The sequence below is a fragment of the Trachurus trachurus genome, assembly GCF_905171665.1.
Source record: "Trachurus trachurus genome assembly, chromosome: 16".
Lineage (NCBI taxonomy): Eukaryota > Metazoa > Chordata > Actinopteri > Carangiformes > Carangidae > Trachurus > Trachurus trachurus.
The window spans coordinates 8,866,715-8,893,131 of NC_139902.1; the positions used below are offsets into that span (position 1 = coordinate 8,866,715).

The 26,417-nt window shown below is 44.2% G+C and overlaps 2 protein-coding genes across 2 annotated transcripts in view; both read right to left on the bottom strand.

Annotated features, from left to right (window-relative positions):
- ago3a (argonaute RISC catalytic component 3a) overlaps positions 1 to 3,887 on the bottom strand; it is a 34,362-nt gene extending 30,475 nt beyond the window's left edge. Inside the window, exon 1 of the mRNA XM_083989598.1 lies at positions 3,131 to 3,887. Within this exon, the coding sequence (XP_083845724.1) occupies positions 3,131 to 3,149 (19 nt within the window). The 5' untranslated portion in view covers positions 3,150 to 3,887. The remainder of the gene's footprint in view (positions 1 to 3,130) is intronic.
- Positions 3,888 to 4,806: 919 nt separating this feature from the next.
- On the bottom strand, positions 4,807 to 25,227 carry ago1 (argonaute RISC component 1). Its single transcript, XM_083989599.1, has 19 exons — positions 24,812 to 25,227; positions 20,875 to 21,061; positions 18,087 to 18,207; positions 16,891 to 17,072; positions 16,027 to 16,163; positions 15,571 to 15,705; positions 15,222 to 15,309; positions 14,102 to 14,249; positions 13,240 to 13,359; positions 13,025 to 13,147; positions 12,752 to 12,885; positions 12,258 to 12,442; positions 11,838 to 11,997; positions 10,972 to 11,062; positions 8,571 to 8,765; positions 8,303 to 8,437; positions 8,101 to 8,202; positions 7,781 to 7,980; positions 4,807 to 7,444 (listed from the first exon to the last, which is right to left on the bottom strand). Exons 1-19 carry the CDS (start codon positions 24,834 to 24,836, stop codon positions 7,336 to 7,338), a joined length of 2,577 nt encoding a protein of 858 aa, XP_083845725.1. The 5' UTR covers positions 24,837 to 25,227; the 3' UTR covers positions 4,807 to 7,335.
- Positions 25,228 to 26,417: the final 1,190 nt, after the last annotated feature.

A 26,417-nucleotide genomic window follows, 5' to 3' on the forward strand; every position in this document is an offset into this window, starting at 1 on the left:
CCACGGATGGTCTGCACGAATAATACCATTCTGCTTAAGTGTTTGTGTTAATGGACAGCAAAACCACCTCCACCCAGACTACCTTTCACACCCAGCTGAGTCATCTCCAGCCATCTCAAATCCCACCTGGTTGCAAATGCGTTGCAGCAGGTGGAGGATGGGGCAGCCCCCCACCCTCTATTGTACTATAACTGCCACCTCATTGTCTTCCAGTAAGCTGCATCCCTCTGTAAGACATTATGTTGTCATCACCATGATAACAGGTTTGTCCGATGGAGAAAAAAAAACCTAGGGTCCTACTGTCAAAGTAACTATCTATGTTGTGATCAGCTGGAGGAGGAAAACTTTGAGACACTTTCATAAGAAGTGATTCAAGGAATTGTTTTACATTTTGGAATTTTTTTCCCCATTCCCACCCAGATAAAAAGATAGATACCACCGTGTGAAACTAAAACCAGCACATGCTTAGCTTTACATGATAAAAATACTGGAGATGGAAAAACAGATCCAGTACCCAGCTACTCCAAAGCTCACTGATAACTAAGCATGCTTTATATTGCTTATCAGCGCTTTGAGACTAGAAGTTGCTGCGTCCAGCCAAGAAGTAGTCCTTCACACAGAGTCCCATGATGATGATGTTCCTGAACAAGGTTTTTTGGACAAATTAAACATTAAAGAGCAATACAATTAGCCAGCATTAGAGGTCCCTGATGTCCAGATTGTGTTACCTTTGGACAGAGCCAGGCTTGCAGTTTCTCCGTGTGTCCAGTCTTTCTGCTAGGATGAGCAAACCGGCTCCTGGGTGGAACTCAACTAACTAATCCAGTTTCAACAAGAAAGTGAATAACCACAATTACTCAATTGAATTGATCCCTCTAATGCTGGCCCACCCCTGAAACCACCATAACTCCAATACCTCCATTCTGCATGTAAGCCACAAACAATACATGAAAAAAATATCAAGATCCATTTAAGATTATATTCAGCCATGTGGTCTCCAGAAATGTTAACAATGATCAGCCCATAATATGAAATCTGACTAGTTCTGCTTTGCAACCCAACTATAACGTAACATCATATCAAGATCGAATGACGAGCTGTTTGTAGGCATACCACAGGGTTAGCACATCAAAATGGATTTGATTTGCTTAAGGCTCAAAAGCCTTGCACTCATTATATCCCTAGTGCTAAGCTCTCCATAGCCATGGTTTCCATGCCACATGTGCTGCTGCTTAGACTACTACTGGGCAGAGGAGTAACTGTCAGTCTCTGAGCAGGCTGTGCAATCAATTTGCATTTTCTCACGCCACTCTCTGGGCTGCTGGCTGACTGATGGAGGGCCTCCTTTTAATCATTCACCCAGACATAGGTTTCACTGGGTGGCTGATGGTGGTTAGCGATATCAGACTGTGAACAACACCAATGTACATCATATCAAAACCTGCACAAACTTAGAAGGGCAAGCCACATATTTATATGGAAAAATATGAGTCTCTCTGACTGTATCAATGTATTAACATCCTCCAAAGTGAAAGCATCAACCACACTCCTTAACACACTTAACCTAATAATTCTGGCTAGCAGTGCACTCCACATGAAATTGCATTTGATGCTTTTCTCGTACTGCTGAAGAATAGTGAGCGGCCTGCAAGCAAACCACTCAGAGGCACTCTGATGCAGTCCTCGGGTCTGTTTTTATGAGAGCCATGCTGAGAAGCTTGAGAATTAGGGCAGATGTAGGGAAAGTTCAAATTCCACAAAAAAGAAAAAAAAACCTTAAAAGTAGAAAATCCATAAACTAAAATAGTGATGGATGTAAAATGAGAGACAGGTCAACGTGATCAAAGGATACTGCTCCACTTGAGCACTACTTTTTCCATCAGTCGGTATACTGTTGGCTTAACTCATACACCTGCCCTCACCACTGACTAATAGCTGCTATAGTCAGTTTGACATTATTGTAGGTGCTTGGTTACTGGGAAAACACCTCAAGGTCCCTAATGCTACCAATAATGGAAAGTCTCCCAACTGAGAAGGGCTGAGGCACTAATGAGACAGTAGGTAGCAGAGAGGGATCTCCTCTTGAGGAGGAGGGGGTGGGTTAAGGGCCAACTGCTGTGTCATGTGTCACTGGCAGATCAAGACTACCTGGTATTCGTTTATGGTCACATAAGAGGAGAGCTTCTGTTACAGCTGAGACAAAGACAGGCGGTTGTTTAACTGCCACTACGACCAAGAAAGGGACAGTTTACTGGCCACAGGCAGGACTGACAATATAACCAGGACCAGACAGGAATTTGTGATGAGGTCACTGCTGCGGATAAACACGTTCAATAACAAAGTTTTCTAGTTTTTACATTCAACTTACTCCAAGAAAGACTGTCAGTGTTAGTGCCAACCTCCTCTCTATTTAGGAATTAGTAACAGCATCAGCTAAGTGTTGTTGACTAGGGCCAACATAGGTTCAATCTCAGAAAGCAGGTGCTGTGGCCTTGTCGCACACAGCACCCACACTCAACTAAGCTAAATTGTGTTTAGGTCGGTCTGGGGTCAGTGGGTGACCAAGGCCCAGTGGGTGCTCAAAAAGGACAGAGTTCACTATCTGTCACAAGTTCTCATGTGACTTGGTATGCTTGGTTTGGACTGAAGATCTCATTCTGCAACACGAGCATTTAAAGCATTTAGGATCTTCATAGCATGGGTTAATCCAGGGGAATACCAGGCATGGACCTCAGCACCTGTTAATGAAGGCCAAACACCCTGGTTGTGAATGTACGTGTGTGTGTCTCTCTGTGTGTGTGTGACAGAACCAACTGCTCAGTGCTCTTGATGGATGACTTCTGAATTGCTAATAGCAGCTAAATGTTTTACTTATTTCCTACAGAGAATGAGGTTTCTGTCTCGCAAGTCTGGAAGTTATCTAGTGAAATCATTTCAGCTGTGACTCACGTTTGGGCAAATTTACAGGGGGAAGATGAAAAAAAAAGTCCCTGGTTACAGTGTAACACCTCTCGAGCTTCACCCTTGGCAACCCAACCATCCCGGTGTGTTTCATTTCACCAGCAAACTATAACACATTTAACTGTACAAGCCGGCAACTTGGTTAAAGAAACGTTGTGGGATAATTTACCTGTAGTTCCGATTTCCATTCATGAGGTCTCTGCCCGGTTCACTTCCCGGATCACAGTTGTCAAACGTGTGGGACTCTTCCTCCGTTCAATCCGGTGTCTCCTTCGGCTGTGCGCCGCCTCTGCAGCACCGAGTGGCGAGTACCCTGCTTCTCTGCTAGCACCCCTCCCTAACAACTGTCACAAAAATGGGGGCCCTTCAGTACGGTGGTTTCGCCGGCCGCCGGGGGGTTTCGGCGTCCCCGCACACCGCCGTCCGCACACTGTCAACGTATCCAATGGGGTTTGACTGCCACGGCGGAGGCTCCCAGCAGCAGCAGCAGCAGCAGCAGCTCCTCGACGCGACGTAGCGCCACTGAAAACCCTGCTAGTTAGCCAAGTTAGCTCGCTAGCCAGGCTTAGGAAAGTGGCTGGAAAAGAGGAGAGGAGCTGTCAGGATATCATCACAGCGGGGTCACCGAGTCCAAATGAATTCCTACCGATAGGTGAAGGTTTACAGAAACCACATAAATCCGTATGTCCGGTACGCCGAGCGTCGGTCGGGGGGTAGCTACACTAATTAGCTCGAGGCTAGCTCGGCTGTTGGACAGTTGGAATTCTGACAGACGACGGTTACTTGTTCTGTCGCGTGACAAACAGCCGCCGACACGGCCCCGCTCCTCGCGCAGCGTGTCCCGACGACGTCGTCCTCCGTGGTTTGTACCCCGGGGTCAAAATAAAGCTGTCAACACCGGGCCGAACCCGCCGATAAGTGTCAAGATTTTCAGTCTGGTTGACAGATCAACTCTGCAGGGCTTCGGCAAGCCAGCTAAATATGGTGAAGTTGCCTTCTGACACCGACAGGAAGAGGTGGGCTCTGTGTCACCACACGTCAGACCGATCAGCCCCGCCTACTGCTAAAGGTAACCCTGCGTTTACTACACTGGGAATAAATTACTGCACAAGAGGCGATCAGACGTCAGAGCCCTTTGTAATCTAAAATCTGTTGATTTCTTTTTATGTTCTGTTAAAACTTGAGTAAAAGTTTTTTTGTTTTTTTTAATTTGCAGATTAAATTAAAATACATGTTTCATAATACAGCATTTGTATTAGGCTACTTTATACTGAGCTTATTTGACATGGCCCTTTTCCTGTATTGAAATTTAGAGGAAACCATCCAGTATAATTATCCCATTAGAGAGGGACTATAGGGCTGCACACACCCATTATTTTCATCATGACATTTGATCATTGTTCTATGTTCTAAGTCTATAAAATCTAATATAGTGAAAAATGCTTTAATCTTTTTTTTTTTTTTTTTTTAATAAAAATGAGTTTACCTTTAGTGTGAAATCTATAAAAATATTCCTGTTTGAGAAGTTGCTACCAGGCAATTCTAGTCGCCTTTTTAAGATATGTCTACAATTATTAAATGATTAATCAACTTATACAACTGTTACCTATGAATTTTTGGTCGGTCAATTTATCATTTCAGCTCCAGAGGTCTGGTTATATTCTGAGTGCATGAAACAATTAAGTGGGGGTCCATAGGTGAAGGTTAAGCAGTGACTACATTCAATTTCAAGTATTTTTTAAAAAAGCAAACAAAAACAGGAGTAATAAAAAACAATTTTATTTTCTTTAAAAAATAACCCTCCCCAACAGAGTTCCCATACTATCACATACAGAGCCAAAATAATATGCTTCGTCCTTTCATTCAAATCTACTGGGAAGTGCTATGACAAGGACTGGTCTTGATCAGTGGCTTCAATATTGCTTAGTCAGACAGTGAGGCTGTGTGGAGAGGAGTGGACTCTCCGATGTCCACATGATGCATTTCCAGGGTGACTGCCATTTCGTCTCCCCCCTTTGCAAGGTGCTTTGTGGCTTCAGTGAGTGAAGAACTGCATCTGGTTTCAGTGGTGCTGGGAAATGACCCCAGACTGATTTCTTTTTTTTTTTTTCCTTTTCTTTCTTTTTTTTTAGCACAGAATGAGGGGTAGAGTACTGGCCCCAACTGTGAAAGGCCCGGCAAACGGTGAGCCAAAATACATAACAGGTTAATATTATATATTTATATATACAAATCACCTTGGACACAATGAAGGATCAGTAAAACGGTGTACAAAGGCATTTTGATTATGCAAGTTCATAAACATGATTTAAAAATCAAACTCATCTGACTTCTTATCTTTTGATCCCTTTCATCTCAAAGGGGCTTTGACCATCAGACAAGATTTGAGGCGCTTAAACGGCAACTGAGGTGGAATTTGAGACCATCTCCACAGTGCCCTCTTGAGGATACACTCTGACACTAGTCACAATATTCATAATAATAATGACAAAAAGGAAAAAGCAGTCTTTATAACCATTACACAATCGAGGCAAAACGACTGACAGGCAGTGGTGAGCGCTTGGCTCCTACCTCTACAAAAACCAAAATAAGGTGGCTCAGAATATCCAGTCGTAAAAATAATTACATGCATTTTTTTTCCATTAATCCAGAAAGTGACTAGATGTAAAGGCAGGGCATATTTAAGTAGTAGTAATAGTAGCCCACCCTGTCCATTGTAACAATCCCCTATCTGTGTCGCCCATGCACACAGAGCACCAATGGGGATTGGCTAACACAAGCTAGGGGACTGGGGCAGGGGATGCTGCGGGTTAGAAGTGAACATGGACAGCAGGGATAGAGGGTGGCGATGGAGAGGGTGACAGTTTGGTTCAGAAGGAAACAAGGGGACAAGTGCATTTGAAGAGGTACGTCTCTACATGCTTCGAAAAGAGACTCAGAGGGCAGAGTTGTGTGTGTGCTTTTGTTATTCAGGCTGTGAGTTGTACATGGCTGCAGAGGGAAGAGCTCTGTGGGACAGGTGCCAGAATGGTTGTGTGTACGGGTATGCGAAGAAGTGCACGGGTGGATGTTGGCATCGTCTCCACCGATACATGTCGGAATGTGCAGAATGAACGGAGCAAGGTCGATTGCTGAATGCGAATTCAGCTTTGCAGCACTTAAGTGATCACAGACTTTGTATTTGCCTGTATTCAAATCTACAGAGGAGTGTTGACCTTGCCTATTGCCTTAGTTACCTCTTTGTTCGGAAAGCTATGGGAGTGTCGAGTGTGAAAACTTCAAAGCAGTCTGTGTGTCAAGCCTCAGGACAGACAAGTCTCACCATTTCGAAGTAAAATAAATCAATAAGTAAATTAAAAAAGTGCCTCGTATATCCTAGAAGAGCAATGCATACAGAAATGAAAGATTATCTTCCTGTTTAAGTGCCCCTTTTTCCATTGGTTGGCATCACTTTTGGCTGGTTAATAATGCTGGTTTAGGTGCATGGGGTGCAAGTATATTTGATACACTCTATGCAAATGGTCCCTCTATTGTTATGCTAAGCTGGCCTCTATAGGCTAAATCTCTAAGGGACTGGCTAACCAGCACAGAGAGTGCGGCAGGACTTCTCTCCTGTGTCTACGATATGCTACACCTGCTCTTTCTGTCTCTGCTAATATAAAGACCAGAGGGCTAGCCTCACATGTACTAACAAATTCTTATGTGCAGGACTGGTGGCACCTACATGCTAACACTAAGTGCTAATGTACCATACCTCAGACTCCTCAAGGCTGTTTTAAAAAAATAACATTATTCAAAAAACATTAAAAACATGAGTTCATGACAACGTTAAAATGATACATGTAAGTGTGCGTGCCCAGTACCACCCCTCTGGAGGATCCCCGTACTAAGGGGCTTGGAACACTGGCATCCGGCGTTCGGATGGGTAAAGAGGCAGCATCGTGGTGGCAGTTAAAAAAGTTTTCAGGATTTTTTTTTCTTTTTGTCGCCTATTTTCCTCCCATCCGTATTGCATACTTACATACATAGGAGTGTGAAGGTAGTGTACAATACAATTACATAATAATACCCACGTTTTAAAAATTCAACATAAAAAGAGCAATAGTCCTGGTAAAGTAAAAACAACAAAAAATACAATAATAATATTCATAACCTTTTGAGTGCATGAGGCTGTAGAGTCTGCCTGTGTTGTACAGGTGAAGGGCCGTATGTTTCTTGGGTTTTATGTGATTGACTGGCAGGTCTGTGGAGTTATGTGTAGTGGGCAGTCATTGGGAATAAGGGATGGGGATGAGGTGGTGGTGGCGGGCCATCTGCCCACTCAGGTAGAAATGAGGTGGGAGGGGGGTCAATGGTGGTGATGGTTGGTGTAGCTCAGGCGAAGTACATGGTCCTCAGGGTGTCGTGGTGAATCTGAACAGCCTTAGCCAGCGCCTGTGGGTCCCGACCGTTACTCTGACCGGACACGTGACTCCCCTCGCCACTGCAGACACGAGAGGGAGAGAGAGGATGGAGAAAAGAGATCAGCCACTCTTCACATGTGATTAATCGTATAAAGTCCGCAACAGCACCATCTGTCAGGCTTTAAAGTTCAAAGACTAAATGGGGTCATATTAATGTAGTGATGTAGTGTAGTACTAAATGTACTGCTTCTAAAAACAGAATAGATACAGTACAAAGGCCTATTCAATAGTTAAATTCACATTATAGCATAAATTTCCATGGGTCGTCAGACTTCTGGAAACCAGAAATGGGGTCACGGGCTATCAAAGTTTCAGAAACCATGCGCCTGTGTTCCATCTCTCATAACCACACTAACCTGTCATGTTCTTTGTCCACCAGATGGTAGCGGGCGCGGAAGGCCACGAGACGAGCATAGTAGGCTGGAGCAGGAATGGAGACTGAGCGGGTACAACGCACATAAGTGTGGCACAACTGGTAGGTTAGGATCTGCAACTCATCAGCCGTGAAACGATTGTCGTCCCAGAGGACGTAGTAATGAGACGGCCGGCTGGTACCCTAGAAACAGAGAGAGGAGGGGCTGATGAAAACTAAATCAACAATATGCACTGACAAATATGTTAGACAACAATCCCATATATGGCATTTGATTGTTTAAGGCATTCAGGGGACTGTTACCTGTATGCCTGCATGGCTGCACAGGTAGAAGTCGAACTCAAATGGATGAGTGATGCTGGTGTCCACTGTGGTCCCTGCAGGAATATTCCCACTCTTCCCAATCTATCAAATGATGACACATAGTGATGGATATTAAACATATGACAAACAGCTTTGTCTTAAGAAAGGAGAACAAATGGTGTTAGATAATAAAAAAGCTCACTCTTTCAGACTTGTCAGCACAGAAGAGGCGTGTGTGGTGGCGTTTCTGCACAACGATGTAGGTGATGCCTGGCTGATAGTCTTTCTCCAGCTTGATGCACGCGTCTCTGATGGCTAGGAGCTCGTAATGGAGAATCTGCACACACACATGCAAGTATTCTTAGCAACACTTCAGTCAATATTTGCACTTATCATGCAAATAAAATAATGGGAAATCCAATGCGCTCAAGTTTATCAGCTCTTAAAAAAAAAAAAATCTGATGAAATACCTGTGGCAGCTGTCCCTCGGGAACGCCGTCTCTGTAGAAAATGATCCTGGTGGGCTTGAAGCGGGTCGACTTGTAGAACTGAATGAGCAGCTCACGCACCATGTAAGACAGATCTTCAATGATCTCCTGCCTGGGTCTCTGGACTCGCACCGTGGCACAGTATCTGCTGGGATGAGCATCCATACTGCCTACCACCTGGGAGAGGGAAGCAAACAGGGGCTGGAATTTAACACAGCACCGCACAGAGCTAGTGATCTGAGTCGCACTAATGTGACAGAGGCAAAAAAAAAAGAAGGTGGTTTGAATAACAGCATCTGTTATGTGTGATCACAGTAATTAAAAACAACAAAATACACTGCAGAGGAAAAAAAAAAGTGTACATGTCTTTCAGCAGTTTTAATGCTGCCGTGGTCTCATTGTCCTTTCAGTTACCAGTCATTTGACCCAATAGCTATTTTTGCATATTGGCATCCTCTAGAGGCTGCGATCGGAAAGTGTAAGAGGCTCAGCATCAACCTTGTATTCTTCTCTCCTAAAAAAAAAACCTTTCACTGCACGACCTTAGTTTCTCAACTGTTTCCTCCTCAATCCGGCGGATGGAGACGGACCCACTCCCCTTTGCCTGTTCCTATTTCTCTCTGTGTGACTCAAGTGCTCGTCATGATTTCTAGGCAACAACGCAGCCAACCACAGCTGAGCTGAGGTCAAGGGTGGACTATGGGTTGACGTCATTTCCTTTTTGAGCAGTGAGTCAGTGATGAGCTCACTAACTATCGGCTTAATACTTATTTCTTTGTTCAGACTCGTTTACCACGTAACCAGGTCTAAACAAAGAGTCATATCAACTGCTGTCACAAAAAAGTGACTTTTAAAGCAGTGTAGAGTGTCTTTGGTTGTTTATACCTTATATGACACTTCAGAAAAGGAATAAGTTGGTGAATAAGTTTTGAAACGTTCTGATCAACAAAAAACACTTACACAGCTCTACAGGGTAAATTGCTTGGTAAGTGTTATTGACCGCCTGGAAGTACACAATACTTAATAAAGCTGTAAATTAGGCCTTCAACTAATGGTGGTTTTAATTAAAATGCCAAAATTAATTACCAGTGCCCATCTCAAGTTACTGTACCAGAGCCCAAGGTGATGAATACTTCACACCCACCAGTCTAAGAACATAATAGTATCCAAATATTTCTATGCTATGTTCCAGTCAACAGTCAAACTAATAGATAACACTGATGATATAACAGTGAGGTAAATGTTAAGATTAAAGTTCATGTTGAAGCTTTTCTGTCTCAAACATATTATTTATCATCTTCACTCACCAGCACTGCTGTGCATCATGGCCACCCGGTGCCACTGTCACCAAGCAACCTCAACCATGCACGTTTGTTTTTTTCTCTGACATCCTGGGGTCGTTTGCATTATTTACATGCCCTTGATGTTTTTTGATTTGCCTATAAACAGAAGTGCCCCACCCCTGTTCAGCTCAGCATCTGGGCTGCCATCAGAGAAAGCACACATTTCTGTGACTTACTTCACTTTACGAAACTATATACTTATTAATAGATACATAAGGTTATGGAAGGCTTTGAAGTGGGTTGGAAAAGAGAGAGACAGGTTCAAACCCCCGTGGTGGAAACCTTCCACTGACCTTACAGATAAGCATTTGGTACATTTTGTAGTTTTCATCATATTGTGGCAGCATGTGCCGCAGCTGACACAGAGCTGCTGCTGTTATTGGTAGCTGCTGTGTCCAACTGAAGCACAGGCAGAGGACAGAACCTGCGTGACATTAATGCTGATAAATTCTGGAAAGCATATAAATGCATTACTTTGACTTGTTGGTTTATCTACACAATGTGGCAGCCAAATGCTTCAAGCTGCTCTTGTTAAAAAACTGAAAAATGTTTTCCTCTTGGAATACAAAGTTTCTGTATAATGGCAGTTACAGCAATGCACAACAGGAATTACATTAAATTAAATTAAATGTCCACTTAGACCAAATTTGGACTTTGTGGCTCCAGTAACTGACAAAGATAGCCATAGACAGAAAAAATAGTCTTAAAAACATTTCTTCAGAACTCCTGTGTTTCATGTAAAAATCTGTTATCTTTAATCTTTAATTTCTAATAAGGTCACACAGAATTACACAATCGACCATCTATTGTTGCAAACCAATGCTTATTTGATTAATAAAAGTAATCATGTACGGTAGTCTTCAGATAGGAAGGAATTATGACAAACGCCCTTCACAGTGCCCCACCCAGCCCACCTCCCACTCAGGGAGGACCACACACTCCCAGTTTTGACAAGTCGCCTTCGTTCTCTTCCCTCTTCCTGAGATTGTGTTCAAGGTCAACTGGTGTACTTTAATGAAGGCGTTCGTACAGAGACTTACAGCAGTAATGGAGGGCTTCTTGCCATCTCCAGCAGGGGGGTGTGTGACATCTGCTCCCAGGAAGATTACCGGCTGCTGAAACACTGCTGACCTGAGAGTGCGAATGGAGGAGGAGAGGAGGATAGGAGGAGGAGTAATTCATACTTGCTCATAAAGACAGTGCAGGGTCGCTATTGGAGATATATTACCAACATGGATATATTATCATCACAGGCTGAAATGCTGAGATGGGTCATTTTAGTTCATCTAGTTTCACCTTGGGGGCTCTGACTTAAAAGTGCAGAGTGTGGCTGTGCTATAGGAGAAAAATACAAAACATACTCCAGCCACCTCTCACTGACTGAAAATGAATTGTTTTTAATATAAAAGAAAATACCATCAGGAAAGTCCTTTTGTCTGTTAAAAAGAAGTCGAAAATTCTAAATAACATCTTTGCTGGTCATGTATGACCTGGGGGTTCATCTTATCTGTATATGCCCCTGTTATATAATTTATAGTGAAAACAAAGTTATTTTCTTTTATATTAAAAACTATTAATTTTCAGTCAGTGAGAAGTGGCTTAAGTACATTTTGTATTTTTCTCCTATAGCACAGCTACACTTTGCACTTTAAGTCAGAGCCCACAAGGTGAAACTAGATGAACTAAAATGACCCATCTCAGCATTTCAGCCTGTGATGATAATATATCCATGTTGATAATATATCTCCAATAGCAAAATAGCTAAATAACTGAAAAAGAAGACAAAATGAATATAATCACACTAGCAAAGACCTGTGGCAGCAGCTTACACTTGTTTATTATAAGTGACTGTATTATTATATATAAATCTATACTGCTATTCTCCTGTCCTAACTGTGAAGCTCACCGTTGATGAGGAACCAGGATGTTGTTGATGCCTCCCAGCTTCACGTTGATCTTGAGGCAGAGGTTGGAGAGGGTCTGAGGTGACGTCTTCACCACGTTCTTCACCTGAACACACTGGGTGGCCATGCCCAAGAGGGTGTCCCCCACACGCTTTACCTCCGCTACAAAAGACAACATTTGGAAAACGGGGAATGAGGAGGAGTTCTGCCAAGTTCAGCAGGGTATGCCTTCAGATGGATGTATGGTTTGATGACTATTTTAGACACTTTATTTTTGAATTACTTCAGTGTGTTTCTAATAAAAAATGTCTTATGCAGTAGTGCTGCACACATCTACAACCTACAATGACACAATAGCGGCATGATACGCCATGGACACATTTATCTATTCTGCACATGCAACAATACAACAGTAAACATACCATAGACAGGAGTCTTTCCGGGCAGGATGACGATGATGAGCTGCAGTCCAGAGTAGGTGTTCTTCAGGTGTCTGAACATGGGCTCCACGCTGTCTGCTCCCTGGGCGTATTTACAGAAACACGGCTGGCCCTGAATTGGCATCCCAGCATCCTTGGAGATCTTCCGCAGCTGGTCTGTGAAGTTCCTGAGAGGGAACCACAGTAGTAGGGTCAAAATTCAGCAAGGTGTGATGATGTACCACGTTTTTATGTCTCTGCCCCAAAGTCTCTAGATGTGTTTTTGAAGGGAACTGTACTTTGTGAGAAGGGAAAAGACTCTGCTTAATGTACAGCAATAAGAAGCATTTTTCTCCTGTAAAAAGGCTAAATTAAAAGTTGATCTAAGGACTTGCTACAATCGACTGTGAGACAGCGAAGAATGTTGTAGAGGAAAATTATTTAATCCTGCTTCAAATAAAATGAATTCCCCACAGCTCCCACTCATTAGTCCTTACTTGAGCACCTCTTCCCTGCACTGTTTCTGGGGGGCAAAGCAGGCAATCGCCCACACTTTGATCTCAATGCCGTTGTAAAACTGCTTCCCTCTCATGTCCCACACTCCCTGGTTGGGGGTAGCAATGGCACGATTCTGTATGTGAGAAGACCAGAAGAGAAAAAGATTAAACCAGATCTACAGCAATTCGGTGTACACTACACACTTTAAGTTTCAATCGACTTCTCAACACAAAAACTGATATAAGCTGATAAATGAATGATTTTTTTTTTACCCTTCCTCCGTACTGCAGGATGGGGGCCGGGAGCACTCTGCCCGTCACCTCGGCCATGTCATCCTTCACCTTGATCCCAAACTCCTGGATGTACGGGTCCAGGTTGAAGTTAGCGTTCTTCATCTGTGAGGAGAGAAGGTCGCCATTACACCTTTGTCTTTAAATATGACTAGGTCAGCTGTGTAACCTCCACTCCAGTCGTCTCTACAACTCACCAGCCTGCTGATCTCCTCTTGTCTGTCCGGTGCAGAGCGAGCTGTGGCTTTGATCATAGTGGAGGTCTGATTATCTGTCAGCTTCTTGATGCATCGTTGACCAGCTACAATGTTACACACCTGGAGCGAGGAAATCCAAATTCATTAAGGTGTAAACATCAGGTCCTTAAAGGGATAGTTCAACATTTTGGCAAATTGGCCCATTGCCATAATCCCTATAGTCATAGCAGTAGGTCCATTACCTTTAATTGTCGGTGCAAGCTATTTTTAGAACGGCGGAGCAGAGTGGCAAGCTGCTCAGAGCTACGCTATGGAGGCTCATGGGATTTCTTGGTTTCCCTCATCAAACTCATCAAATACACAACCTTACAACTCCAAAACGCTCTGGTGGACAAGTTGTGACCTGCACATTCACTAAGCTATGAGATAATAATGGAATGTTACGAGGTAAATTCGTGCAAAACCGCTGATACGCGTTCCTGTCCAGGGCAGTTTTTCAGCAAGCAGTCTCTGCATTTACCTCAAGAACAACTCTGTCTCTTAACGTTCTGTGATTATCTCATAGCGTGGTGAATGTGCAGGTCACAACTTGTCCACCAGAGCGTTTTGGAGTTGTTGGATTGTGTATTTGATGAGTTTGATGAGGGAAACCAAGAAATCCTATTAGCCTCCGTAGCGTAGCTCTGAGCAGCTTGCGGCTCTTCTCTGCCATTCTAAAAATAGCTTGCACCGACAATTAAAGGCAACAAACCTACTGCTAAGACTATAGGGATTATGGCAATGGGCCAATGCCAAAATGTTGAACTATCCCTTTAAAAGCACCAGCATATACCTCAAATAGCTGTTAGTTTCCAGTTCCTACCTCCAGCGGCAGATAGGTGTGCTTCTGCTCCTGGCCCACCTGTAGACAGGGCAGGTGGGGGTATTTTAGCTGCAAGTTGTACTTCTGCTTGAAGTACTGGGCCACTGTACATTCTACTGTCTGCCCACTTTCGAGCTGGAGGGGAAACCTGCCAAAGAAAAGAATATGAGAAACATGAAGATTTGGAGAAAAGACCAAGTTTTTCTCTACTATAACTGAGTGAGGCGTCTTCCGGCCAAAGTTTTAAGCAACAATTTCACCCCTGTCAAAAAAGATTCTCATCAATTGATGAATCATTTAGTCAATGAAATGTTACGTAAGGAAATGCACACACGATGCCAGACCCCAGCATTAAGTATTAAAATGACCCATTTAGTAAAAACTTCTTATCTGTCAAACAACTTCCCAAATAATCACTTCAGCTCTCGGTGTGAATCCCTTTTCGATACAATACTGCTGAAAACATGTCAATGCAAACACTAAAAGCTGATATAATCAGTATTTTGATTTGAACAAGGATCAAATGTATGTGAGAGGATCAGCTCGTGGTAATCAACCCACAGAGAATTACCATGTTTTTGCTTCTCGGCTGCATAGATACATTTCTATTCACTCTCACTGCCCACATCAACCCTGTCTCCAGCTGTGGCCAGCAGCTGTGTTTTTAGCCAAAATCTCTGATAAACCAAACTGCAGACAGACAGAATTAAATGACTGGCCAGTGGAAATAGTAGATCATGCATTTAGCAGCTTAAGCTTCAGATATGGGGCCCATCAGGTGGATACAAACACAACTCCAAATGAATGCTAATGTTGTTCCATTTGTACTGCACATGTAAGAAAGGAAACCATTTGCTAACACACTTGCCAGATAAATCTTACTGGGAGAACTGGTTATTTCTAGTATGTACTATACAGCCAATTTGGAGATATCCATATAATGCCGATGTATGCATTAACATAACCAGTGGGTATGTTTGATCTAATGTAGAGTCATGTATGTGCTCTTGTATTTATATTGCACTGCATGTCTAATAAATGTATATTGTGAAACGTCATTATTACTGCTGAATACTTTGTTTTAGGTTAATACAATGGAATTTAGTGTCTTTGTACTTACGTCTGGTGGCTGGCAGGACGTCTGGTGACATTGCATACTCGATACTTCCTCTTCATTTGGCCACAGTGGGTCACCTCCACTTTCAAACCTGCCGAGCAGCAAACAGGTTACACACAATGACACAGACATACAAGATCAGTGCAGGCAAAGTAATTAAAAGAGCTTATTGTGTGACATAAGAAAGAACGTTCACACATTTGGATCTAGGAGCAGGTTGAAATGCATTGTCCAGGTGTAAAATGAGCAGATATACTTTGAAAAAAAGGGGCATGCAGGTGGAAGAGATAATTTCTTGATTTGGGTTCATCGTGATGTTTGACTGGGTTGTCCAAACTGTCCAGTGACCCACCTTTAATCTCCTTAGTGAAGCGGACCCTTTGTGAGTCAGTGAGGGTCTTGGGCTGTTCGTCGATGTTGCGAATGTCCAACACCTCACACATGAACTCAATTACAGGCTGGGCTTTGTAGAAGGCCGTGGCAGACACTAGAGGGAGACAGAGAGCAGCAACAGGTCCAGGAGAGTCAGGAAAGGAAGAAACTTATCATAAGGTGCATAGATGTCCAGACGTTTAGCTGGAATTTACCTACGAAATCGAGGCGTTCATCAGAGCCAAGTTAATGTTACAAGCAGCCAGTAGAAAGCATCACATGAATATGACATCAGATCTTTATTGGTACCAGATTGCATTTACTTTTTGCCCATTCCTGTCCCATTGTGTTCTGCCCGGTCATGCAATGTCAGGAAAATCACGCTGAGATCACTGACTGACTACACACTCTGGTGAGCTTGTCTTCAGTGACTCACCGTCAATGTTCAGCATCATCTTCCACATGGCAGGGCGCACAGACTGGTGAAAGCCAAACCAGACTTCCCTTCCCCCACCCAGTGGGTGGTAGTATCCTTCAGGTGGGGAGAAAAACGAACGGCCCACTGGAGTGTACCTAATCAGAGGAGGTGGGGGGGTGAAAATGAGAATAATGAACGTGCAGAATGACCTGACTGATTTTAGGGTAGAAGTTAAGTGTGACTTCAGGTCCGGTAAAGCCCATGTCTCATCATAGGTTTTAGAATAAGTCAATTCATTGTAACTATTTGAAAAACCTGTGTTAAAAGGCATATTGGACTAAGGCACAGTGCTATATCAACCTCAAAAGTCTTTTTCATAAAAAAAAGGGGGCAAAAGAAAAAGAAACATTATCTTGGAAATTACTTTTGTGGCTCGAGGATTTCCTTTTTGACCATTATCAGGTCAAGTCCTCAAGCCAGTTATCATTATTCTCCTGCTCAGCATTGTTCAGTAGACATTTTCACACATGTCTCAGCTAACAAGCATCTTTTGTTTAGCGACTCTGACCCCTGGAGCTACGGTGGTCTGATGCAAGTGAATGGAAGAATCACGTTAACCTTGCTTGGCTGCATGGTTTGGATGTCAGCAAATATGAACTCAGCAAAAAAAAACACAATTTTCCAATTAGCTTTTAAGACAAGCATGCATATAACTGAGTCAGATTACTGCAGGACAAGTACTTGTGTGTGTGTGTGTGTGTGTGTGTGTGTGTGTGTGTGTGTGTGTGTGTGTGTGTGTGTGTGTGTGTGTGTGTGTGTGTGTGTGTGTGTGTGTGTGTGTGTGTGTGTGTGGCTGAGAGAGGAAGGGTTCCTGTGGTGTACCTCATAGAGGCCAGGTGGCGCATGGCCACATCCAGGGCTTGAACCGAGTCGAGGGGAACCTGCAGGCGGCCGCTGACCAGAGTCTCCTGCAGCAGGCGCCATGAAACCTTGGCCAGCCAACGGATGGACACCTTGAAGATTCTGTCCTTACCCTCGCCTGGGATGGTTACCTCGAAATCCACCTGGAGTGACGGAGGAAAGAGACATACAAGAGGTAAAGAACAAGACTCAGGCTAGAAAGGGACTGAACAGGCTGAATAAAGTATAAAAAGGCACTACTACTGATTCATGTTCCTGCTGGATGGAAGAAATGAAAAAACTCAACACCAGTCAATATAAAGCTACACCTAGCAGCCTGTTAGCTTAGCATAAATCCTAGAAACCAGAGGGACACATCTGGCCTGTCTCTGTACAAAAGTAATAAAAATCCATCTCAAACTTTTTCCTGATTTGATTGGTTTTATTTGTAACATTTGTTTTTAAAGGTGCTATATAAATAAAGTGTATTGTATTGTATGGGACATAAATTGCATTGATACATTATAAATGTTGTATGGACCCCAGGAAGAATAGCTTTGGCATTGCCATAGCTAATGGGGATCCAAATAAATCAAATCATTATCATTACCTTAAGCTTACAAATGATTATGTTATATACTATATAATTAATTAAATGCTTAGAAAAACAAAACTGTTAAAAATGACACACTGCAATTTTAAAGGAAGTTATGTGTCATATTATTTCATGACTTCCCTGAATCGGAATGTGTCATTTCCAACTGATACTCTACTGGATAAAACCTATTTCCATGATTTACTGCTTAGCTAAGTTAACTGGTTGAGGTCACATGTTTGCGTGACAGATATCTGGGATGGTATCAACACATATCTAACGTCTTCTTATTCAAATAGGCATCAAAACTAGATGTCTCCAAGCGGACAACTGGCCAGTAGGAGTGCGTCCTTTAAAACAGAAGGCATTTGTTGTTATTTTTAACACTGGGACAGACATATGGGCTCTACAGGAGATTAGAAACACCAAGTAGCGCATGCTTCTCAGTGTGTTTCAAAAGATCCTTCCTCCAACTAGACAAATTCTGTAATTAATACTACGCCCCATTGAATGCTGATAAGGAATTAGTGAGTGATTAGGGAGCAGTGTCACAGTGTGAGCCAAAGCCACAGCAGAAGTCTACCTTTTCACTCCCAATAGGAAGTGCTAGCACCGTGTAGATGTTCTTCTTGCCATCGTACACCGGCTTCCTGTCGCCGAAGAGCTGGGGCTTGAAGTGCTGCACCATGTACTCCACCACCTCCCTGTAGGAAGCCACACATAACAACACAACACCGTCAGTTAAACCCATCGCCTGATGCAGGTGTACCATTGTGATGGAAGGGAGGGGTTGGGGGGCAGGTCGCACGATGACGGGATATCGATCAAGCAGGATACAGCTGGTGGGTGCAATATCTCATGGTCATGGAGGGGAAGGCAAGGACAAAGAGAGCGAGGGGCCGTAGGCGGGGGGCCACCACCTTTCAATGCGCGGTGCCTTGGCCTTCATATAAGTGTGGGGGGATGAAGAGTCGTTCTGAATGAGGAAAGGTCAAAGGGCTTGACCTCTGCATGCCTTCTTGGACCCTTTGTCTCAAACATTAAAGCCTGAAGAGACCGAAGCTCTGAGAGCCTCTCTGGGTGAGAAAATGGCGCGAGCTTGTGCAATTTCCTGGGATTCTATTTTTACAATTTGAAGTTTTTTGAAATAGGACAGAAGCGACGTGCTTCATTTGTCCCTGTCGGCGCACAACCTTTAGAATAAGCGCAAAGCTAAAGGACTCTTGGTAGAGGGTTCTCAAGGCAACCACTGCTGAGGTCTTCATGGATTTCAACAAAAGATTGTTTGTTTAATCAAAACCAGAGGGTCGCATGAGGACACAAGCACAAAGTCAAGGCTGTTTTAGTTGACGGAAATAAATTATGTCAAGTTGTTCCTTTTAGATTATGAGATGAGCTATAAATTTCTCTTCAGGAAACATGCAAAAACAGATTCTGTGTTTAATTGATTAAAGCTGCCCAGCCCCAGTCCAAATGAAATTGTCAACAGTAAACGGCCACACCACGGTCTAACATGAACAACTGGCCTCAAACATCCCAGATGCCACTCTCACAAATGTACCTTTGTGGCAAAATGTTTTAAAAGTTCTCCATTTTCCATGCTGTTCTCAACGCATTATCAACAATTATGCAATAGCCCGAAGCCATTAGTAAGTAAACTGGGACAGTAAACTTGAGGACTGGGTTAGTGTCAAGAAGACACTGATAAAAAAGTTAGCCTATATAGATCATATTCCTGCTCCGAGCCTGCCGCTGACACACAACTCCACATACAGGGCAACTGCCTGCTATTTAATAGCCAATCACGTCAAGTATGACACTACAATTTCAGTGTAGAATTCAGCGCAGATAAAACCGAGTATGAGGGAAAACAACAATCATTCCTTCATGAAAGGCTGAATTCTCCTGAATCAAACATAATGAAACACGTACTACTGACGTTTGTCACTTTTCCCTCAAAGGCAGAGAAGACAGTCTTTTATTTGTTGAGGAACTGACTCTGTGGTCAGCTGCCTGGGACCAAAGTCAGCGAGGAAGATCCCATATTTCCCCTGTGGGTTTTGTGTTTTATGTTCAACATGTACCATTTATTGCCTGGATTAAAGTAATAACAAACAAATCATCAACATGGCAGCTCTTCTTTCTTTGTTTTTAACAGATGGATCTGGTAAAAACCTATGTACAGACTATAACTTTCATGAAAAGCAGCCAATGTTGAAGCTTACAAGCATGCAGCAACTAACACAGTCATTTGCACTAACATGAATAGTTTTAACAAAAAGACCATCTCTTCAATAAATCAAATTCCTTTGAATTTTTTTTTTTTTCGATTAATGCGCTCTATCCCAATTTTTGAAAAACTTCAGCGTGCCTTGCTTGCCCCTGCATATCGCCACACTGATTGGAAAAGCCAATTAGGGTATGTTAATGCTACCGAATAACATCTTCAGAACGCTGCTCAATCGGAGATTTTTTGAAACAACCATTTTGACTGAAGCTACATCAGACACATACGACCGGGCCACGCGTATACATGAGCTTCTTCAGACAAGCTGCGCAGCATAAACACCAACAGAGATGAAAGGGTCAGTTAAGTCAGATTCACTTGTGACTCCACCATCTGTCCCGTCCTGTCACTTGGGCACAGCTACTGCAGGAAAAGAAGGCTTCCTGCTGCTTCATATGAGATGAAACCCATGCATGGCTTGGTTTTTGCCCGATTCTGCACTAATGCACCGACTTCTCACACGTTTCATTTTTCTCATTCTTAGTATGATTTTCAAAGGAGTTAAACATACCATGTAAAGCAGAGTACATGACACAATATGAAACTAAATAAGATAAGTTTCACTGGCTTAAAATATCTGAAGCATGTCACAGGGTTCAGGTAATTTTCTCCTGATTGGAGTAATTAGTGATTTAATATGTACTGATACAATATTTGTGTTACATAAATGGCTGAGAGCAGACAAGGTAAAGAATGACTGAGTGCTGGCGAGCTTCGCTTTGGTGGCGACAGATTTTTTATTATTTTCCTCCCCACATAAAATATGATAATCAACCTGTAAAAACAGATTAATGGCTGTTACAAAGAATTCCATTTGAATTGTTCATGTTGAAAGCAGCTGGTTGGGCCGCCTCCTGAAAGAATGACAACACAGTGATTACAAGTGGCTGCTGGGCTTTCATTATCCAATTTCAAAACACAGCAGACATTGCAGTCTCTTGTTGACTCCTTCAAATGCGTGCTTTGTTGCCACCAGTTAATAACCATTCATGACAAATGACGACTGACAAGTACTGGTCTTTCAGTTTAATGTGGGACATCACAGAGAAACACAACAAAATCCACGTCTGGGATGTGTTATTACCTGTTGACTCGTCGCGGGCACTTGTCGGGCTTAATGTCCACCTCGTAGTGGTAGACGTCCATCTTTGGGATCTCCACCTCAAAGTAGTTGGCCAGCAGCTTGATGGGCTTGCCCACGGTGCCCATGCCTGGCCGGCGGGGGGCATGGAACACCTGCTGCAGGGGTGGGGGGAAGGCCCCCATGGGCACTGCACAGAGAGAGGAGAGCGAGGCATAGAGAAGGACAGAGATCCGAGGGGGAAGAGGTTCAGGGCGATGGCGGTGAGGAAAGTGGGTGTGTGAGTAACACAACAGTCGGAGCGGAAAAAGAACAAGGCGAGAGCGGAGGAAAAGGCGCGGGCAAAGCAGGCGCATGGGAGGTAAAGAGCAGTTAAAGTGAGGAGGTGGCAAAGGAAGTGGTTGTGAACAGCAGAGGCAGGGCAGAGAGGGCAAAAATGTGGCCGAAAGCCGGGGGAAGGAAGCGTAGGCAGGGGCCAAGAGGACATGACAGGTGGACACGAGAGTAAGTGGTAGTTAACAGAAGGAAGACGGAGAGGAAAGATAGGTCAGAAGAAAAAACAGTGTGAAGGAAAAAGTTAAGCGGCAAATTGTGAATTGGCGCGCAGGGAGAGGAAGAGAGAGGGTTGATACCAGGGGTGATGGAGGAGGTTATTGACAAGGCATAAAGAGGAGGAGGAGGAGGAGGAGGAGGGGGGGGGGGGCAGAGAAGGTCAAATGAGGATGGAAAAGGGAAAAGAAGGGGATGGAAATAGAGTGAGAAAAGATGGCAGGGAAAAGGAGAAAGAACAGGTTAGAAGAATTCACTTTCTCATTCACATATCATTGACAAAGAAATTGTTTGTGGAAACTGTGCACAAAGTAGTCAAAACTTTGTTGTTCCATCTGAATATTTCATGTCAGTCTGAAGCTGGGGTGAGGGTAGTACTGCAATACACTGCTATTCATTGATTCCACAAGCATGTCTGCTATTCAGGTAAACAAATACTTTTGATAAGTTGTTAATCATTGACATAATCTATCAAGGAAAGATTAAGGGTTAAGATTTTCTTCCTGTTGCTGTTGTAAACTGAGTGCATTCGGATTGTGAAAAATAAGATTTCTCCCTCTCTCTGACCGATTGGTGCCTGCAGGGTTCATTCTAGCATCCTATCTATAAAAGAAAACAAGTCTGATCCGGTCTGTATGAGGAGGTCTGATATAGAGGGGGGTCCTAGACTGGGTGCTGGGTGTGAGGCTAGCTGTGACTCCTGCCTGAGAGGGCCCCAGTGCCTTAACCCCGGGGTCCCAGGAGAACAGCCCTCCTCCACCACAACAAAGACCCCAGCTGCCCCGCTCCTCTGTCTCACTCTCACACACACACACACACACACACTCAAATACGGCTGTATGACAGAGGGAGCGCCCCTGCTACGGCGAACACACACTGACACACACAAACACAGGGGGCCCCCCTCTACATTCCCAGCCTCACCATGGAGACACCACGGCAACACATTATTGTCATGGATATCAGGGGACCTGTGTGTGTGTGTGTGTGTGTGTGTGGGGCTGTTGGAGGAGGCGGGAGGAGGCAGGGTGCCGCTGTGGTCATGCTGAAGAGACCTTGGCCTTTCTGCTCCTGCACCGAGCGCGTTCCCACATCAGGCCGACGCGCCCGGGTATCCCAAACTCAACCAGCTCTGCTTTAAATAGCTGCTATGGAAATCCTTGGGTCAAACACACAACTCAATCATAAGAAAATGCCAAACTGACAGAAGGAGTAACATTAGCTATAAAAAAAAAACAATACAAAACATGAATCTGCTCTGTATCTACATGTAGACTCACACATCGCCACAACACATCTGACAAACACAATAAACACAGACAGCGGGCATGTGTTCGCCACACGTACTCTTATGTGTGTCACTTCTTCACATGCTTTTCTTGCTTGCACGTATGTGTGTGAATATGCGAGCGCGCTGTAATCGTCGCACACTCACACACACACACACACACAATGACACACACTTCACCCCCGTGCCAGTGAAGGCAGATGGTGAGAAGCAGAGCCAGCACTCTTGCATATCCCGAGACAATAGCAGTCTTTCCCGGGCGGTAAAGACTTAAAGGCAGAGTTGTTGGTGATGCATCACAACGTGAAGACGCTCACCACTTACCGTCTTTGACGATGACATAACACATAATGAACCCAAGTCACATAGGAATGACTGCTTTAATATTCCTGCGGGGGTCATTGATGTTTTGTGTGCATTGAAGTTTTGTGCACTTATGCCCAACTGGAAAGTGCCCAACTCCAGATCCTTTGGTCACACATTTCAAAACAAACAGGATATTACGTCTTTATTTTTTCTACATTATGAGTACAGATGTAAGCTTGTAAATAATTAAATTTGGCCTAGAGTAGCTGATAATGTAGCCTGAGTACTTCTGGGCTTTATTGCAGAGCAAATTGACATTGAAAAAAAAAAAAAAAAAACACAATGAAAAGACCCCTCAAGCCCCCCTTAGCGACCCTCACAGGATAAGCGGCATAAGATAATGGATGGATGGATGGATGGATGAAAACACTCTTTAAAAGTGTTCAAATACAGAGCAGTAGTGTGTGTGTGTGTGTGTGTGTGTGTTTACGAGGAGACCCTATCAGGATACCACAAGTACATGAATGAGAAGTAACAGCCAATTGTGCATCAATTGTTTTGGCCAAACTAGTTGGCTCACCAAGTAATTGGCTGTTGACCATGAGCTAAACACGGCAATCAGCTCAGTGTTGGAGAATAGCATGTTGAATCATCACACTTCAAACACGAATGCAGACTTTAAGATGAGGGGCCCCCTAAGGACCCCCCCCCCCCCCCCCCCCCCCATCTTAAAAAATAAAAACAAGCCCATTCAACTGAATTCAAGGTCCAGTATCAAGCATGACGCTGCACACATATAACATATATTAACCCTGCCATCCCCCCAAAAAATCAAGACAGATTCAAGGCTGTTTTATGAGCCTCCACAGCCAGTGGACTTCAGAACTGGGTGTAAAGTCAGTTTGTGCTTTAACTGGTTGCTTCCGCATCTCAGTGTCATTAAAGAAACATGGCAAATAAACACCATGGCTGGCAATGATAGATAAGCACTAGCTGTAAATCCATAAGTGCAGCATGCAGAGAAAAATCCCCACATACAAATGCAGTACACACTGCACACATGCTTCTCGGCCCAATCTGAGTCTAAGACAGGTTCTTGTCAACTACAGCAGCAGATGTGCACATTTCACAACTGCGGATTTTTTTTTTTTTTTTTTTTTTTGGGGGGGGGGGGGGGGGGGGGGGGGGGGTCTCATAAATAAATAATTCATCTGTCTCCGCAGATGTAGGGCCCGAGTTTGTGACTCCAATGTGCGCGTGTTAGGGAATCAGGCCAGTGGATATCATCACACACCTTCTTCCCACAACCTGGGCAGTGTGAGCAGCCATAACCTGTCAGTGTGCAGGAGGCTGGAGAGCAGTGGAGAGCAGTGGGGTGCAGCCAGCTGCTGCTGCTGCTGCTGCTGCTGCTGCTTCTTGAAGGCGGGCTTCACCTCGTCCTTCCTCACTCAGATTCCCACGACCTCCCTGCCCCCGCGCATGGCTGTGGATATTGTCAGCGCTCCAAGAAGCTCGTCTGCAGCTATAAATCTGGATAAACAATATAGTTTCCTCCAGAAGTATTGTGCATGCAAAGCTCCTCTCCATCACCCACTCTCTCCTCTCTAAACGTTGCGGTGCAACAGACGGGGTTGTCACCAAGCCTCCTTGTACATCTCCCCCCTCCCCTCCCCTGATGCTAAGGCCAGGCTACGGTGCCTCGTTTTCGCAGCTGCGGTGTCTTATCTGCAGCCATAAGTCGGATTTCTCAAGTGATACCATGTTAAATCGTTAAAGTACAACAATAAAGAAACCTACCAGCGCCAGACGGTCCCGGCTCCATCCCATTCACTTAGCCGCGCGGGTACAAGCTAGCAAGTCCGGGGTGCTGTGGCCAGACCGCCGGCCCCTTCAGGCTGGAAGCGTCTCAGACTTCCAGCCCCCTCCTCTCGGCGTGTAGTCCTCTCCCTTCTCGGTGTACCCCCGCCCCCTGCCCCTACCAGAACCCCCCAGACCCGCAGAGGAGTTGAGGCTAACGGCGATAGCTGCCCGCTGCCCGCTGCCCGTTGACCCTGGAGCCAGTCGCGGCGGACGGACTCAGCTGCAGGGCGATGCCGTCTTCAGTCCGCCTTCAGTCCGCCCACTCTGCCGTCGCGCTGCCGTGCGGGCTCTCTGCCGGCGCCGTGATTCAGCCGATGGTCCGCGGCGTTGTGGTTTCTCCTCGGTCTGTTGTGCTCCTGCTCTCCGTTCAAGCAGTATTCTCCAGCGGAACAAAAAAGGCCAGCCCCTCACCCCCCAAAAATCTGAAACTTCTTCTTTGCCATTAAAAAAGTGCAAAGGAACTGTTGATGAACTTGCTGTCACACCCCAGAGGCTGAAGGGGGAACTGCACTGCAGATATGCAAATGTGAAGTAAGGGCAAAGATATTGGATAAATGGAAAGATACTCCATGAGCGGCTGCTCCAATGATAGAAATGGTATACACTTCCTGTCTCTCTAAATGGGCGTGGCCAACCGTCACCCCACCTCGTCTGTGAACGTGTGTGTGGATTTATAAAATTTGTAGGTAGATGAAAGTGAGATATTTATATTTTCTTATGATAACATTAAATATTTACACTACTAACAGTAATATTTAGCATGCCAAAAATAATTTAAATCATTTTCACGGGAGTTCGCGGCCGTTTGTTTGACGTTGCCTAGGAGATCGGTGCCAAATCTCGCGAGAGTGTGTCGTAGAGACAGAGACAGGTCTGGAACAAAGTGGATTTTCTCCGGATCTCTCCGTCTGAAAATTACCATTTTGGTGTCAAACTGTTCAGAAGAGATGTGGCTCGTGAAAAATGAGTCCAAAATTTGCTTCAGTGACCGTGGGGAGAAAGACCCGACCATAATCGGTGTTCACATTAAATTGTCCCATAGGAATCAATACACTCCAAGCTGCCTCTGGTCTCTCTAAAGGGGCGTGGCCGTGCAGAAGCCCACGTGACATGCATACAGGAAGCTGACTCGTCATGACAGGTCTTGGTTTATAAACCGTCTTTGGTAAGGGTAAGTGTCAGGGCACAGTCAGTCTGTGATTGTGACAGTGTCAGGGGATGGAAAAATCATTCAGAGTATTAAGTATTAATAGACTTGTAAGAAACATTTACTACATCATCAGGTTAATATAAATAGGCCCAATGCAGAAAAATAGCCCCAGTGACAGTTGTATTTTTTGTATATCATTATTTCTCATGCATCAGAGTGTAAGCAGCAATTTAATGTTGTGGTTTTGTGAGGAAGTTGCATAGATTTTACTCGAAGATCATAGCTAACAGATTGTTCCTTTTTGTATTAGCAACTCATCCTTATCTTTTGCCACCATCTCTTGTGATATTCCTCTGAGTTATTCACTCGGTCCCAGTAGGTTGTGTAAAGTAA